At 42.4% G+C, this 17,467-nt stretch overlaps 1 protein-coding gene across 7 annotated transcripts in view; it reads right to left on the bottom strand.

The window, feature by feature from the left end:
* tp63 (tumor protein p63) overlaps positions 1-17,467 on the bottom strand; it is a 49,911-nt gene that overhangs the window by 7,062 nt on the left and 25,382 nt on the right. For 5 of the 7 annotated variants that reach the window (XM_041040982.1, XM_041040980.1, XM_041040986.1 and 2 more), the window contains 4 exons: positions 8,010-8,267; positions 763-949; positions 548-663; positions 25-134 (listed from right to left, as the gene is read on the bottom strand). In XM_041040982.1, coding sequence (XP_040896916.1) covers positions 25-134; positions 548-663; positions 763-949; positions 8,010-8,267 — 671 coding nt within the window. Of the gene's footprint in view, positions 1-24; positions 135-547; positions 664-762; positions 950-8,009; positions 8,268-12,869; positions 13,029-17,467 lie in introns of those variants that run through there. The other 2 variants (XM_041040983.1, XM_041040984.1) reach the window with 1 other exon arrangement.

The following is a 17,467-nucleotide window of genomic DNA, read 5'->3' as shown; positions in this document are numbered from 1 at the left end:
GATGATGATGATAGCGTCTCTTACTCTCTGGTTTCCAGAGTGACAATGATGAGAATTGGGCGTCTGTTCATTCCACCCACGCAGCTCGAGTTGCACATGAAGTTGTACAGAATTGTGGTGAATTCTGTCCCCACCTGAGGAGCAGAATGACTGAAGGTGAGTGACAACGCCGGGCAACAAAAACAGGTAGAAGAAAAAAAACTGGTTTGTAAAAACCCTGTTAGAAACCCTGTTAGATTTTGAATAAAAATGTTTGTCCTGCAGAAATCTAGCTGTTAACTGAGTTTAAATTACAGGTGCATAAAGATTCTTTCACTTTTTGGCTCTTTTCTTTCATTACACACATTTAAAACACCCATAGGCTTAGACACAGGGCTTGCTTAGTAATTCGACGCAGTTCACAGCAGTTGCTGTGTGTCAGAGCTCAGCAGCTGGACATGAGAGGCCGGGCTCCCAGAGAGCTCTGAGTCTGTCACCGCTCTATCTGTCAGAGTCAGGCTGAGGTGCTGAGGTGTCGCTGACAGGCCGGGGCTGAGAGGCAGCTCACCTGGGGAGGTTCGTAGGGGACTAATACACTCTGTCTCCCAGTGATGGAATCCTCCACATACTGGGCATGGCTGTTTCCCTCCACACGGATCAGATGGCTGGGTGGAGCAATCTGGCCTGGAAGCAACATGAGTCGTGTCACTGAATGTCAACAGTAAATGATGATTACTGGAGTGAAACATGTGTGAGACTTTAATTTATTTATTTTTTTCTGACCATCGTTGAACTCGCGGCTGAGCTCGTGGTTCGGGCAGCGTTTCACCACTTCGGTCACGTGTTCGGCTTTCTTGTAAACAGGCATGGCTCTGATAACAGCCCCCTGCGGTGGGGTGGTCAGGACTTTGATCTGAATGGGACATGTCTTGGCAATTTGGCAGTATAGCTTTTTCAGTTCTGTTGAGTACTGTAAAAAAAAAAAACAAGACAAAAGACAAAATGATTAGATAAAACTGTGCAGGTAAAACTGGAGAAGGTAACATTTGCAAGTAAATGCTGTTCATGAGGCCACAAAACAATTTTTGCCTAAATTTTAAAACCACAGATCGACCTGAGTAACACCTGTTGCCTGGACTGCACTTCTGGTTTCCCCTGAAGGAAAAGGGGTTAAAGGCAAGACTGTGATTATGACCTAGTTAAATAAACACACACACACACACACACACACAACTTTTGGTTCCAAGAGTGTGTATTGGGCAACCTCAAAGATGTTTCACAGAAAGCCTCTGGGACTTCCGAGGAGCGCCATAAAATGGACCCCTCCAGCAGCAATTAAACTGGGCCTGGCTTTCATCTTCAAGGGAGGAGTGCTCCACCAAAGCATCTGATGGCCACTCATCATACAGAACAGCGCCTCTAAAGAGGCTGGGGAGCTAACGCTACACGAGGTTGGGTGCAGCTTTCCTCGTGGGATTAGAAGAAAATGACTCAGTTTTAGTTTTCAGAGTACAGGAGTGAAGGACTAATCACAGGAGTCACAGCAGATGCTCCTGGTGCCAGAATGTGATGGTTGCTCACACACGCTGGCTCACATTCAGGTTCGTGAGCCAGAGTCATGAATAATGGATGTATGTTGATCCCTGGCGCGGTTAGAATTGATAACCAGTAAGCCATCAGAAACTCTGAATTGTTACTAATAGGCATAACCCAACTGTGTAAACAAACCATTCAAATCACTGCTGTGTAAGCAGAGCCTTAAATCCTGTGTGTGCAGAAGACAGTGGGTGGGGGTGGAAGGTGGAGGGGAAAATTTTCCTGTCAGGTTCATTTTTGAGTGAAGAAAAGTGAACATTGTGAAAAACGCTCGGGGTTGTGTTCGAGAACAATGCAACACTAAATTCCACCTCTATTAAGTTTGGTTCCAAAGAAAAAGAGCTCATCCCAGTACCTGTCTGTGCTGACTTTAAATATTACACAAGCTTGGCACGGACATTTTCTGCTCTGCTCCCCAGGCACAACCTCTCCTTTCATCAGGACAAACCCAAAACAGCTCCTTCTCATCTCTCTTTTCCCATACACCCGCTCACAAACTACACACATTACTGCTGAGCATTTCACCCACAGATAGGATCCACTAACGCAGGCGGGTTTAGAAGAATAACCCAAATTCTCAGCTTCATTTCTTGCCTCAAGTGACCTCATTATAAACTGTACATGCACAGGATGAACTGACACAACACTACATGGTGCTACTGATAGATAGATAATATTAAATGATAAATCAGACAGTAAGGTTATAAAAGTAAAACCAGCATCTAGTGTTTTGATTTGCCATTTGTGCATAAATACATCTAGATAACACTGCTGAGCACAGTTCAAGCTCCGGGACACGTATGTCAACATGATGGCTGAAGTGATTCTTCCTTAAAATCAAAGCAGCTTCCCCCCCCCCAAAAAAAAAAAGTCTAAGATGAATGTTTGTAGTTGTCCCCTTGCTCCTAACCTGATACTCCCCGTACGCCTCTGTCAATCAGCTAAATGAGGTGGAGAAGCCAAGCAGAGAGACGAGGGGAAACAGCAAAAGAGAAAGAGAGAGCAAAAGATTATGAAGCAAAGAGAAAGAGAGAAGTGCGGCGTAAAGGGTCAGTACGTAGTCTTTTGAATAATTACAGGCCGCTGGTTTTGTTTAGCTGAAGGCGAAAACAGCACAACTCCAAACACCAAGATCTAATCAGAGATGTTGGAGAGGCAGAAAACCAAAGTTTGTGTAGATCATATCCTACTGTCTCAAACACACACACACACATGCAAAAGCACCATCCCAGCCCCGAAGCTACAAACTTTGAGCACACAACTATGTGCTGCTGGTGCTGTGTTTGCTCAGCAGTGAGAGCGGGAGCTGCTGCTGATTGCTGAAAGCAGCGCCCGGCTAAAGCTAACACTGTTCAGGGTGGAGGACACCCGGTTGACTGATGGGATTCAGTGGCTCACACAGGGTGCGGTGTTCAGGTGTTAACATGTAATTATGAGTCTTTCATTGGTCACAATGTGAATTACACAGCCAAGGAACACAGACTTCACAATGCGGAGCTGCTTAATCACAATCGCTGCAAAGAAAAAACTTTTCTGAGTGTTTGCAAAAACCACACGTGACACATTGTTCGCCAGGCTCGTGTGGCAGCGAGGCAGAAGAAAATAATGAATGACCTGCAGAGGCTGTATTTACAAACACGAGCTGCTCCGACGGCTGCTGTACAGCTCTGCTGGAGGAAATAAAGCTGCAGCGGTTTGTTCATTTTGCAGTTTCTTAAACTGGTGTAATCATGAGAACATGTTCTTATAATAATCTCACTACATGCAACATACAATTTGTTCTAATGTCTGTACAGTGCTGCATGTGTGCAATTACTTTCTAACACATGCAGCACTTGAACACACACAAACACACACTTCCCGTGCAGCACAGGTTGAGGCAGGCCCACAGCTGTGGCGTTCTTTTCTCCCTGACAGGCGCTGCGGGCGCATGTAGAAGTCAAGTCCTGACAAACATCAGGCCTTAAACAAGCACTGTTTGGCGCCTCTGGTCTTGTATTCTTCATACCTGACATGTCATGTCATGCCTAGAGCTTCTCCCAAACCTGTTTAATTCAACAATAATGCAAAGGAGTTTTTTTCTTCTCCTGTTTTCTCTGAAACAGAAGTAAAACACCTCCTTCTCAGAAAAAAATTTGTATGTGGTAAATTAAATTAAAAGTTTTAGACAAGAGTCACACCTCTCTACAAAAAAAAAAAAAGAATGTTGTGTTGGAGTCATCTGCTCCAATCTTGACCACCCAATCTCAGTGACACCTGTCCCAAGGCAAACGTGTACTCTGACATGCAGCATCATGTTTATGTAGCCAGCGTCAAACATGTATCTGTCACTCCTGGGATTAGCCAATCCAATGCTGTTAAATGACTCTAACTACAACTGAGTTCACTGCATTTGAAACCGAAAATAAATGTCAAAGGGTGGAAAGATATGTTTGCTCTTCTTAAGTTTCAAGGAAGTGTTAAAGCTGTAAACAAATGCAGTAATCACACAACAAGGATTTCTGCATTGAGAATCCACCAAACGGCCAAACTCATGACAGACGCATAGCTTCATTTTTTCTATTCATTTATTGGATTAAACTGTTTTCTTTTGATGTAAATCACTTCTGCGGGTATCTGTATAAGGTTGTTTGTTCTGGGTAAAAAAAGAATCTTGTGAACTAAACTGTAAGAGAATGGGCTTTTCCACAGTGATTATGGAGAAATCCCATAGCCCATATCATAAAAACCTTTTGACTCTGCCTTTTTCAAAATTTCCCTTCTCCCTTTTCCCATCTGTAGCTTTCAGGGCTTGTCTCCCTGTGATGGGCGAGTCGTGACAAGCTTCTTGACACAAACAAGTCTCAGCCCCATCTCGTGAGGCGTGGGACGGGCCCGCAGATGTTCCAGGGGCAAGCTGTGTCTTGCTGCCTTTCGCTAGAACACTCTTCTCTTTGAGCATTCAAGGGCTCTCCTCCTCCTCCGGCGCAATGTGAGATGCAACCATCAAGCTTAACTCTCTCAAAAAGACAGAACCCACTCCAAGAGCACAGGGTTCAGGAAAGAGGCACACAGTATTTACACAAGTATTATCTACAGGCCCTCAATCCATTACTGTAATCCCCCCGAGCTCTACAGCGTCCCACTGATAGTCCAAACCATGACATTCCTCTCCTTTGACTACTATATGTGGTGGCAGTTAATACACATGGCAAACACAACCAATCGTTAGCCTCACAATAGTTGCATCAATTGCCAACAAAGGCTGCCTCATTTGCAACACGCCATTAATTTAGTAAAGTAAAGAAGATAAAACATCTGTAACCTGTGTGTTCATTTGACCTGGACAAGCGTTGTTCTCCAACTAAATGATAAAGGAGAGAACACCATGGAGACTGCAGGAGTGCCAACAAGGAAACCGCGCAGGAGCAGTTCTGGGAAATGTTGACGTGTTGCACCTTGTGTGTGTGTGTGTGTGTGTGTGTGTGTGTGTGTGTGTGTGTGTGTGTGTGTGTGTGTGCGTCACAGTCATCCTAGACAGGAAGAAGTTAAGGTGTGGGTTAGGGATTAGGTGTGTCTCCATAAGAACAGTCATCAAAAAGCACAGTACACAGTCCACTAAGTCCTGTGGAAGATCCCACAGGCCTTCAAAAGGGGGGCATTATCAGATCTATGCACAGGGTAAAGCTGTGGTGGTGACATCTTCAGTGGCTCTCTGCCATCGGTCCATCAGTCCAGCAGTTGAGCTATTGGGCTGAGATTATGAGAGCTTTGCATAAGATCTCCTGAGATCATGTGAGGGAGCCTCCTTCAACACGGGAGCCAACACTGTAATCACCATTCCTTAGAGTAGCTGCTGTAGACCAGGGGGAAAACGATGCTCGCTATTACGGAAAACAACGTAAGTAAGTAAGAAAACAACTTTCAGTGAGGAAAATTCTGACAAATACTCTTTGGTAGGATTAAGTGGCAGCATTTTGCTGTTAAGTGTCACTGGTGACTGATGCACTGATGTCTAACCTGGCCATTAAATGACAAAACTACCCTGAGAATATATTAATATGTTTCACTGTTTTTAGATTAATCACGTTTTGTTAACAAAGGTTAAAGATTGAAAATCCTGAATCAGTAAATACAAAGCTGAGACATCAGAGGAGGATGTACACTTCAATCAGTGCTGAGATAATAAGTAACAATTCACTACTTTTCCACAGTAAGTCAGACCAATCAAACCAGTCTTGCATCATATGTTATGACTGTGGGACGCACAGTCTGTTCCACTACATGTGTCTGTGATGGGGATGTGTCCTAAACCCGTGTGGCTCAGTCTTCGGGGCGTGCCTCTAACAAACCACACTCTTAAACTCCCCACAGTTGCACATCAGACAAACACTTTTGTTTTTGGGCTGTGAAAATGAGAGGGATGAGTGAGGCAGTCTGGGAACTGGGTAAATGTCACAATCCCACACTCGGCGTGGCCAAGGAATAAGGTGAGATGGCCCAGCACTCCCTGAGCTCAGCCTGTTTACGTGGAAGGCACAGTGCGTTAAAAGCACTGCATTAAGCCCAGCAGGTTTTTCTACAGTCCCTTCGGACACATTCGACAGGGATGGCGTTATTCACCAGTCTTACACTAACAACTGGCCAACTGACGACCATTTCCATTGGAAGTATCTCATCCAAAGTTGGCACTTGAAAATTATTTGCTGAAATGTAATTGTCCACAAAGCCCACAAACAGCCCAAGATGCCACATAAGTTTGACATCCTCGCTCTGATTCGGTCAGCGACCCCTGTCGGCTGTACTGCTCTACTCTCTCCACCTGTCATGTCTCTCCGTGCTATCAAACCTGTCCAAAAAAATAATCCTAAAAAAAAAAAAAACCCAACAGAAAACGTCATGTATACGCGGACAAAAACCCGTCACCTACATCGTCCGCTAGGGTGCATTAATACACTGAGTTTGGACGGCTGTTATAGTGTCACACCAGAGAGGTACAGTTCAGACACATAAACAACCAAGCAGGTGTGGCTCTGATGCAACAGCTGTCCCTCAGCCTTGTCGTGCATAATGACAGAGCAGGAGGAGCTGGTTGCGTAGGTTTACGAAGCATCACATGGTGACATCTAGCTGCGCAGGGCATCACCACACCTGGACCAAATGTTGAGTCTGTTTACCTCTGTCATCAACAAACGGTGAACTTTGCCCGACTTCTGCATAAACTGGTCAGCAGGAGCCAAGTGAACGTGTGTGTGACGAATATATACAAGTTGCTTTTAACGTGCGTTAAAATCATTTAGAAAGCTAGGATTTCATTTAAAAGCTTAATGAGACTTACAGTGACGCCCTATGTAGTGAGATCATGCACTTCAGTTTTTCTTCTGCTAGCAAGTGAAGTGTAATGTCTGAGTCTTGGAAAGAAATACCTGGGGTTTAGTCATGATTTGAAGCTATACATCTCAGAGGCATCCGTCTTTGCCAGATGTAGCTGTGAAACCCAGGACTTTCAAATGATATGCACTGAAATCTGCCTAGAGCACAGATTGTCAGATAAGGAGTTCACCAGTAAAAAGGTCCTTTCATCGTGTAGTATGAAAAATCACTGCTTCACATGATGACGTGTTGATGACAGGCAGCACATTAATATGTCTCTGTGCTTCCATATTTAGTATGTCGCGCACATTTCTGCTCATATAACACATAAAAATCTAGGAAACTAAAGTGACATCTTTCTATGTACATATGTGTGTGTGTGTGTGTGTGTGTGTGTATCACTCGGTAAAAAACAGTTAAAATATACATTAAAGACAGAAGTACTGACTTTTGAATGTCCACTTGATGTACATTGGGATTGCCAACTTACCTGGCTCTGTCTGAACAGTGTGCTCATGACTCATGGGAGGCATTGTAAAATGAGATGTTTTCTCATTTTACAGTTTTTCTGTTTTTAATTAAAGGAGTAGTTTTAGGAACAGGAAGGAATACACATTTTATACATTTTTTTCATATCTTCCTTGTTAACTAGTGAGTTTTTGAGATGCAGGTGGGTAGAATTGCCTTTGGGCAGAGTCAGACTAACTGCCTCCCCCCGTTTCCAGTCTTTGCGTTAACTAACCTAACTGGCTTCTGGTCTTATATTTCATGGACCAATGTGGGAAAGGTTATTGATCTTCTCATCTAACTCTTGGCAAAAACACATCAGTGTACTATCCAGTACAGTTGTAGATACTGATGTAAGAGTACATGTAGAAAAGAAGTGAAAAATATCCCCTCTATAAAAACCCACACAGTTAAAAATGCTAGTGTTACACAGGCTCACTAGGAGCAAGGGTGGAACTTTGGCTCTCCATACATCATGCAATATTAAGATTTTTTGCAAATGCCGCTTAACCCTGAGCTGCAACGTCTAACTTTAAGCAGACTGCACAAACTGCTCTGACAAATAAGTGCCTTACCGTCCAGGTTGCAGACTTTGCTGTACTAGACTGCTGGAAGGACACATCAAAAGTGTGAGGTCCAGCGTAGTCTGTGTTGGATGGGATGGCCGGTGAAGGAGAAAGGGCATCAAAGGTGGAGCTGGGCTGGGCGTAGGGTGATGGGGCCGTCACGTTGTTCTGTGCATGGTCGTTGTTGTAGGGGCTGGTAGAGGTTGAGCCACCGTTCTGAATGTTTTGATCCATGCTGTTCAGGAGCCCCAGGTTTGTATACTGTGACTGGAGACAAAATGGAGGAGATGGGGGAGGGGGGGGTGGGTGGGGTTGGGGGGGGAGCAACAAAAAAGAACGTTTTCAGTCACTACAGGAGAATTTCAAGGATTTCAGACAGGACACAACTAAAAAAATGAAAATGCAAACAGAAAAATTATTTTGTGAAACTTGGACATTTAAGAACCTTAAAAATAAAGAAGCATTTTAAATAAAACACATTACCGCCAGGAACCATGAATTGTGTTTAGAATTCAGTAAAGAACACAAGAAAATAATCACATAAATGTTGATTCAAGCTGATGAGGGCTCACAAAATTTGAGGAAAGCCTTCTACAGGAAGTGGAGATCTTGTTTCAAAAGAAAAAAAGATTTCTGATAAACCATAGCAACATAAACCATCTTCCCTGGTGTTATGTTTATGATCCAGCTCTTTCCTGAACCAACATACTAACATCATGTTACAACTGCCCTCAGAAATGTCTGCTAGAAATACAAACTCTGATTTTATGATTCAGTTACCAGCTGAGCTCTGCTTGTTTTTGATCAATGTCCTGCTACAAACTGCACCACCTCACCTCCTCGTTCCCTTTTCCACAGTCAAAACTATTCAGACAGGAGGAATGGTATTAAAATATCTGCCTTCAAACAGGATGGAGAATACGCCTGGGTCACAGCCAGTCCCTCCTGCTTGCTCTGCTTGCCATTCACCCCATTCCTTTCCATTTATAAATGGCACATTCCTGGACAAGGTGCCATGGCTCTCGCTCTTCAGACAGCCATTAATCTCTCCAGGGCCTCTTGTTTATTTCAAGCATGGCTGACCACAGCTGTCCAGCTCACACCCTTTGCACTGCCAGGTGTTAGTGGGGTGCCAGATGACCAACAAAACACAGACGAGTTAGGCTCTATCACTATTAATCAAGGTAGTGACTTATGAAGCAACGCTGCTGCTTTATTGAATAAAAATCCTCATACACAGAAAGACTCATATAGTCAGACGGACACACCTGAAAGAGGTCACTCAAGTCATCCTCAGCCAGAGGGCAGCTAGCTGGTTGGATGAGGGTCACTGTGTGCGTGGTGCAAGGCAGCTTAACCCCCCCCCCCCCCCCCACCACACACACACACACACCAAACAATGACACCAGGGCTTATAAGAGCTTGTCTGGAGAACAATTGCACTGGGAATGCAGGTGTTAGGAGACAAGTGTTTTGTGAATGGAACACACACACACACACACTAAGCAAGAAAGAAAACTCCTATCTGGAGGAAACCCTCCAGCCTTTAGCAGGGAGAGGCTTCCCCCAACACACGCTCCCTTACAATGGGCTAATTACATACGTGTTATAAAGGGTTAACCTCAGTGGACTGAAGTCTGGCCCTGTGCATCTGATGTCAGGAGATTAAAAAAAATGGGCATGGTCCAAACCTGTGTGACTAACAATACCAGAAGCTTATCAGTTACCTAAGAATCTCTATTTATTTATTTTTTTTTATCCCAAGTGAAAGAAGAGAAAGAATTTCCTGACTGGATAATATTTTCCCGTATGCAAGGAGTCAGTGATCATGAGTGATTCTTTTGAACTGTGGCGTAATTCTCTGAAGCTGCATCGAGACGCTCAGCCATTCAGAGATGCCACAGCCTCCCCCAGTACCTGAAGCCGGCTGCTGCAAAGCTTAATGTGACAGGCACCAATTATCAATGTCAAATTATTATTCTCAAGAAAAGGTCGATGCTGGCCAGAGACCAAACATAGATAAAAGCGGGGACATAAAGCAGAAAGCCTGACACAGAATACTCAACATTAAACACAGGGCCCTGGATAATGCGTCTCATGGTCTAAATGAATATGAGGATCAAAGCCATAGCTGACCAGATAGTGAGGCCCAGAAAGCCTGAGTCTCACCTAAACTCATCATGTTTTAATGTTTAATTGACTGGAAGTGTGAAGAAGGTTGTGTGAGGGAGTTTCAGGCCTTCCCTTCGTTTCCTTTAATCAGATCTTATTCCACCATAATACAGCAACCATTTAATAACCACTTTAGCTGCTCTTAAAAATTCTTTCTGTTTATAGCCAACGCTGTGTTTAGGCCTATGGGATGTCAGGGGGCTAAGCAGGAACACGATAAATCAGCAGCCTTGACATCCTCAGCAGCCTTTAATAAAGTTTTTGAACAGTTGTGCTGTCGGTTTAAGGCCTTCAAGCTTTTTCTTTGTCTGAGATCAATCCTGGCGTAAGCATTTCAGACCTGACGACCTGTTGGTTACAACACAACACATATCAGACATGTTTTACATACACATGGCAGTGCTAATTTAAAAGTTACTGCTAATGTCAACACTATGGCACACTAACACGTTCAAATTACTCCTTGTCTTCCTTTATTGCTATGTCAATGACAGAATGAATGCTCTAAAAGATTGTTTGTATTTATTATTTGACTAAACGTAAATCATGCACTCATCAGCTTTAGATTTTCTGAACTGTCATAACATGAATGTGAGGCTTATGTCAGTTCAGAGGTTATGATTACGACTGCAACGGTGTCAGCAGGCAGCAGAGACTGTATGATCTTTGTGAACACTGAAAGCAGAACAGCACCAAAAAGACTCGCCTATCTGCAGACATAACAGGAGTCGTCCACTATTAGAAAGAGAACAGCTGCATAAACTGGAAACTTCCTTTAAGTTGGAGAACTGGAACAGATAAAACTCTATAATTTAGTCTCCGGTTTTCTGCTGCTGTGGTCACAAAGTGTGAGCACTGATAAAGTCAGAGCTTGAACGACCAATAGATGACAGGAACCAGAGCAGACCTGGCCTGAGGGGGGGAATAGCTCCCATTCCAGGCTCTCTGATGACCTGCTCCATGTACCTTCAGCCAGCACATAAGAGCATCTAAGGAGGACTGTGATGAGTGACCACAGGGGAGGGAGGCATTAAAGGCTCACCAGGGTTGGGGGTTGAGGTGGGGCTGGGTGGGGGTCTATCTACACTTTATACCTGCTGGGGTGGGCAGAGAAGGTGATTGTATCTACATCAACACACCATTAAAGCAATTACGATGGCGGACTAAACAGCAACGCCTGGCCAGCCACATTCTAATGGCTGCAGCGGCTCCCAGGAGACTGGGGACGGGGGAACCTGATACCTCACACACTAGAGGGATTGAGCTGGACACCACTTAAAGACCCCCTGCTCAACAACTTAAAAGACAGTGACCTGACACACCTGCTATCTGCAACCTGCAATCTGAGAATCTGTCACCGCTCACTTGCTCTGCATTAAGTTTTGGATGAGGATTTGGTTGGAAAAACAGAAAGCATAGCCCGGTAGTTCACTGCAGCAACACACGACAAAGGAACAAAAAAGCTGAAGCACAGAACTGAAACTCACAATTTCTCAAACTACAGCACAGATTTCACAGCTTAGACTTACTGACATACAAAAGGTTAGTTGTTTTTTTTGGCAAACAGCCTAAAAGGGCCATTTTTTTCTGCTTGGAATCGTAACTTTACAGTTAAATTTAACTAATGAAAAACCACAGTTTTTCATCAGTTAAAGTCAGAATAATGCCATTTTGTGGAATTTAAAACAAAAAAACGAGCTAAAATAAAAAAAATGAGAACAAAATCCTTTTCATATTTAATTAACTGTAAGTGTTTACCATCGAGCTCTGCAGCAAAGATCCATCAGTCATGATGTCTGTACTTTCAAACTGAAAAATGGGAATGGGACCTCAGATTTTTTTTTTCGAACTAAGAATTTTTAATGCAGACTGGTGCATTAAAAAATGTCACTTTTGATTGGTGAAAGAACAGAAGAACATTTCATGTAAATGTCAGAAATCTAACACACAAAGAGAAATGAAAACAACTGATCCCATGAGTATCCAGCTCTCTAAACTGTAAAGTTAATGAATGCACACCACAGTATCAGAACAGTTTCTAGTTCCTAATATACTGTATGGTGGTGCTTTCTATTATCTTTTGCAGTCTTTATATTTTTCAGAGCTTTTCCGTGAAAGGTTCTTCACAGAAAATAGAAATTTATCACCGAAAAATCAAAACCCTCCAAAACCTTTTGGAAGTCAGATTTTTTTTCCCACATAAAACATTTAATCAACAATAGTAACCAGATTCAAAGTAAATCACATTAACTGAGTATTTGGATTGACCAGTCAGACAGCAGCCATTTCACAAGAAGGAAATATTCCCAAATTCTCAAGGTGTTTACATACCACAGCTCTGTAGAGAGACGTGCACACAGATGTGCACGCAAACACACACACATTCAAATGCAAAACCATCTTCCCCGCGTTAAGTTCTTACATGTAATTATTCCTTGATTAAAACAAGTTATTTATATTTTCAGTTCATCCATATATTTTCTTTTACTTCATCAACATTAAATTCCTCCGGGAAAAATCTCTGTATCAAGTAATAAATTAAACAAATGAATCCAAGAGTTTGGATCATTCATCCAAAACAACAAGGCCTTTTACTCCTATGTGATATGTCATTCAGCCCATGGAGCTCTGGGGAACCAACTAAAGGAATGGGAGCGATGGCTGATGCCCCATTACCAGCTCCTCCGTTAGTCTTACCTCGCTGTAAGATGTCGTGGTCCCCGTCTCCAGGTACAACATGTTGGCGCTGAGATTGAGCAGAGCTGCTGCTGTTTGCTCCACTGGCTCCAGGATTCCCCAAATCTCTTTTCCTCACTCTAAAGGAGTGATGTGGACTACAGATGCAAAGTGGACAAGCAGAAGCTTCTATAGGAATCTATGGGAAGGTCATATATACCTGGAAGAGAGGGGAGGGGTCTAAGGAGCTACCTGTCCAATACCTGAGTCCACACCCAGTACACTTCCTTTGAATCTCTGCAGAGATCCTCAAAAGTAGAAGCTGAGCGGCGAATAACTTTATTAAGTTGGCAGCGGCGTTTAATATCAACCTCAACAAAAATTTGATGTACTTTGATCATATTCTTGTAATTTTACTTTTTTTTTTTTTTACATTTTCCCTATGTTCTAACAGTGAAAAATGACAACCCCAGTAAAGTGTCAGAAAATACAGAAAAAATCTAAACTTCTCACCTAAGAACATTTTTATTTAATGGCACTGCTCTTACATTGTTTCTACCTGTAAGATGTCATTTAAATGAAACCATTCAAAAGACAGTTAATGCATGAGTGGAAATAATTTTCCAAACAGATCATTCTGTCAATGTGGATGTTCATAGAAAAGATCTGCAAAATACGATAAATTAATACAGAAAAATCATTAGACCAGTAAGCCTCAGAGTGAGAACTGTAGTACGGGGCTGGGAGAGTATCAGCTATACCTGCGGTAGCTAGTTAGCATAAGAATGGCTCCCTTCTGCATCTGTTAAGCAATCTTAATGCAGAGCCCCCCAGAAAAACAATGTGACTCCTGTAGATTGCTTGTATCTATCAGAGATGACTGATGTAGATCTGTTTTGGAAACATGCATTGTGTCTGAGATACTGTAACAGTGCCAGCACTGACCAGCTGGCTCTTTAGCATATGCAACAGTCCGGACAAATTAAAGAATAATCCAGCTTTGTTTGTTTAGGGTTTTATATTTGAGCTGGAAACTGGAATGATTGCACTTAAACGCTCTAATTTACAACTATTGAGAAGGAATTGGAACAAAGAAACATCTTATACTGTTTTACCGACATGTTTTTAAAACAAAACTTCAAATGGCTGGCACGTTTAAGTCTCTTACACCTCAAAAAACTATTTGCTAAATAAGTAAAAAAAAAAAAACAAAGCATCTGAAGAATTGCACATTAATTATTTGAAAGTGAAAGTACATCTGACGTTCTTTAATCTTTTAAGAAGAACATGGAGTAGAGTAATGCTGCAGATGTAAACATGAGTGGATGCTAGCTGCACTGCTGGATGACAAGGGAGGTCAGTGGTCAGCAGGGTGCAAGTCATTTCTATTACTGCAGAGCCACGGGGCTTAAACTCTTGCCCCGTGGTCAGAATGATTTGAAAGCTGTCTGAAAACTTAAGCACAACTATGAACTGAAGGCAGTGTCTCCAATCACCAGCCACACCCTGGTCAGACCCCGGGGCCATGGGCCTACAGGTCAGCCTGTCACAAAAGGCAAATCAACACTTTAAAGAGCCCAGTCCAATGGCCTCCCAACGCAGCCTGGCTTCAGTGAAGGCTGAGCCAGACCTTTGAGGGTGATAATTAGTTTAGCTAAACAAACTTCTAATTATGTTAAAACAACATTGGCATCTGAAAAGAAGTTAGAGTACTCAGTGTTGGGGTGAGGCTGTAGTAAAATATAGAACAGTAGCTGTAATCAAGCAGGACAGGAGAGACATACAATACAAAGCTGTATACACTGAGTTAGCAGTTTATTAGGTCCACCTGGCTGAAACTAATGCAGCCTGATTCAATAATCCTTCAATAAATCCTCCCCTCATGAAGGTTACAATGCTTTTGTTAGACACATGTTGATTCGACTGTATGGATGATGTAGTTTGTGGAGCTGTTTAACTGTACTGCACTGTACAGAAAGGTGTTTCTATTATTCTGCCCAAACCCACACAGACATAAATGAGGTGGACAAAATAATACAAACACCTGTCCACAAAACACAAAACGATTCGATAGCATCACAAACTATATCCTCCAAAATGACCATAAAGCTGAATCAACACCTCTTTATGACAGTCTCAACACACACTGAACATTACAGCCCTCAGGAAGGTGGATTTACTGCAGGACTCTTACACTGCATTCATTTTAACTAGCTGTAGGCCTAACTAATAATAAACTAATAAACTGCCAACTGAGTGTAATGCAGACTCAGGCTTCAATAAACCGCACTGGGCTTGTAAATCAGCACCAAAAGACCAAAAGCTTTTTAAATTACAAGCTTTTCTTACATAATTAAACAATAACTAACAAACACTGACACCAACTCTAAAATGACACAGCTTATTCACAGGTTTGGGGCTGTGGATTACAGTGTAAGACTCCTAAAAGTCCAGTTCACCGGTAACAGATTGTGAAGCCATCCTAACTCATTTACTCAGAGAGAGGAGGCACATCTCTATTAACTGCAAAGCCTAAAATGCTACAGCAGTGGCAAACTAAGAAAAGAGTGGGACCAGGCAGCAGCTAAAGAACTGCAGATCCAGGGGCTCAGACAAAAGAAGCTTTACTGAAGTTTTTCCCTTTAAAGAGCCTGTTCCTTAAGTCAGCTAGATTAGTTCGGTATCAAGTGTCAGGCTGCAGTGGCTGGATAGGTACAGACACCTGCCCTGAAAACACTGCGAGCTCCCATCCACACTGACAGACACAGGCCGTCAGTGGACAGACAGAGAGCATCACTTGGGTGGCAAATCCTAAAACCGCCACAATCAGCCACCACCAAATCCTGAAATACTCTGAGTTAAAAGAAACGAACTTAAGCAGCTTTTGGTAAATCTAGTTTACGCACCGGGAAATTTGATTTCAGATCTGAACTATCAGAACCACTCAGTCAGTGGCAGGTCAAACTCTACCACCAACAAAATGGCTGCACTGCTGCAATTCTGTGTGTTAGATTTAAAACTGCAGATCAGCACAGTTAACTCATTTTTTATATAAGCAGAATTATTAGGACGACTGAAACAAGGCCTTCTACTCTGTTTATGCAGCTGCGTTGATGAACAGAAACAGAAACACTTGCATATGAAGCCTCAGACTGCAGAATACATCAGTTCAATTGTCAGAATATGCTGTGATGCAACTCAGTCACTATGTTCAGGGAGGAGCTGGAAAACACAACAGCACCCTCAAACAAAGCTGAAGTGAATATCAACTTGATAACAATGTTCATAAACTCCATTTTCATACAATTAAATCAAATCCATTTAATTAGTCAGTGACTATTAACCACAGGAATTTTTCTAGGAAGTGAGGAACATCACCTGCATTTCAACTGCAGAAACCCCGTTCTAGTTTTGTGTCTTAGGTTCTGCCTTTAACAAGTCACACAGTACTACTTTCCAAAAACCAAAGAGCTGTCAGAGTGGAGTTTAAGGACTGAACTCAGCTGACTGCTCAAAAACAAGCCCCAAGACTCATACAGCATATGTACAGCATTCATTCAGACTGCAGGGAAGCATTGGTTAGCTAGTATCAACAACAGGACCAGGGACGGGAAGTTTGTGTAACGTCCCAATGAGTCAAAAAAGGAGTGAAATGAGGAGATGAGAAAAAGAGAGAAATTAAATATAACTCCGTCTCCTTTTTGTTTTACTATATTTACATCCTTTGGTAAATATAAATTACACATCCACACTACTTTGGAAACAGGTGTCTTCCCTTTCAAGTGTTTTCAGTCTCACTGCATGTCTGCTTTCCAACGTCCTCTCAGACATCACAGTCACGGTACAGTAGATTTCAAAGGACAGTGACTCTGAGTCGATGTCCCGTTGCATGCAAAAAAAAAAATCATCTCAAACAAACCCACAGCTTTTTAATGTATCTGCCTAATTTGCCTAATTACCACAGTTCTTCAGGTGAAGTGAAAATGCCAACACTAAAGCATAAAGCATGTCTAAACTGTCTGATTTAGTTCCTTGGCACAAGAACAATGAAAAAATATATATATATATCTAACAAGTATGGTGTTTTCCAAAAGTAATTTAAAGGGTTATTACTGAAGGATTTATTCATGTGCTCTCTCTCAAACGGTGTGATCTTCAAGTTTTTCAGTTGCACCGAGGATGATAGAATACTGTGGTGTAAAAGTAGAGTTAAGCCTTGTCTAGAAGAGATAAGGGTAATAAGGGCTCTTGCATCCCCACATCCACAGTCAGACCAGGGCTCATACTATCTCAGTGACTCAACAGTTATTCACATGGACCATGGCAAGCACTCATTCTTCAGTACTATGCCTTAAAAAACATTTCTTTATGTGCTGGAGTCAGTCAGTTTGCTGGAGGCAAACTGACAGAGCATTCAAAATAAAAGAGGAGTTAATTAGGATAATTTCATGCACAGGTTAACTCGCTTCATGGTTTTTAACTTTTAAAAAAATCTAGTTTAAACTGTGTTTTTAGACAAATAAAGGTCAAAACGGACTCAGTGTTAACAGATAGTTTTCAGGTAAGCTTTGATTAATGATTGAACTGACCAAGAAGAAACATCCGACTCTGATAACGTA

Source organism: Toxotes jaculatrix, chromosome 6 (genome assembly GCF_017976425.1).
Source record: "Toxotes jaculatrix isolate fToxJac2 chromosome 6, fToxJac2.pri, whole genome shotgun sequence".
Taxonomy (NCBI): domain Eukaryota; kingdom Metazoa; phylum Chordata; class Actinopteri; family Toxotidae; genus Toxotes; species Toxotes jaculatrix.
The sequence above is the reverse complement of the archived record's forward strand: the minus strand, read 5'-3'. Positions and strand labels throughout refer to the sequence as shown.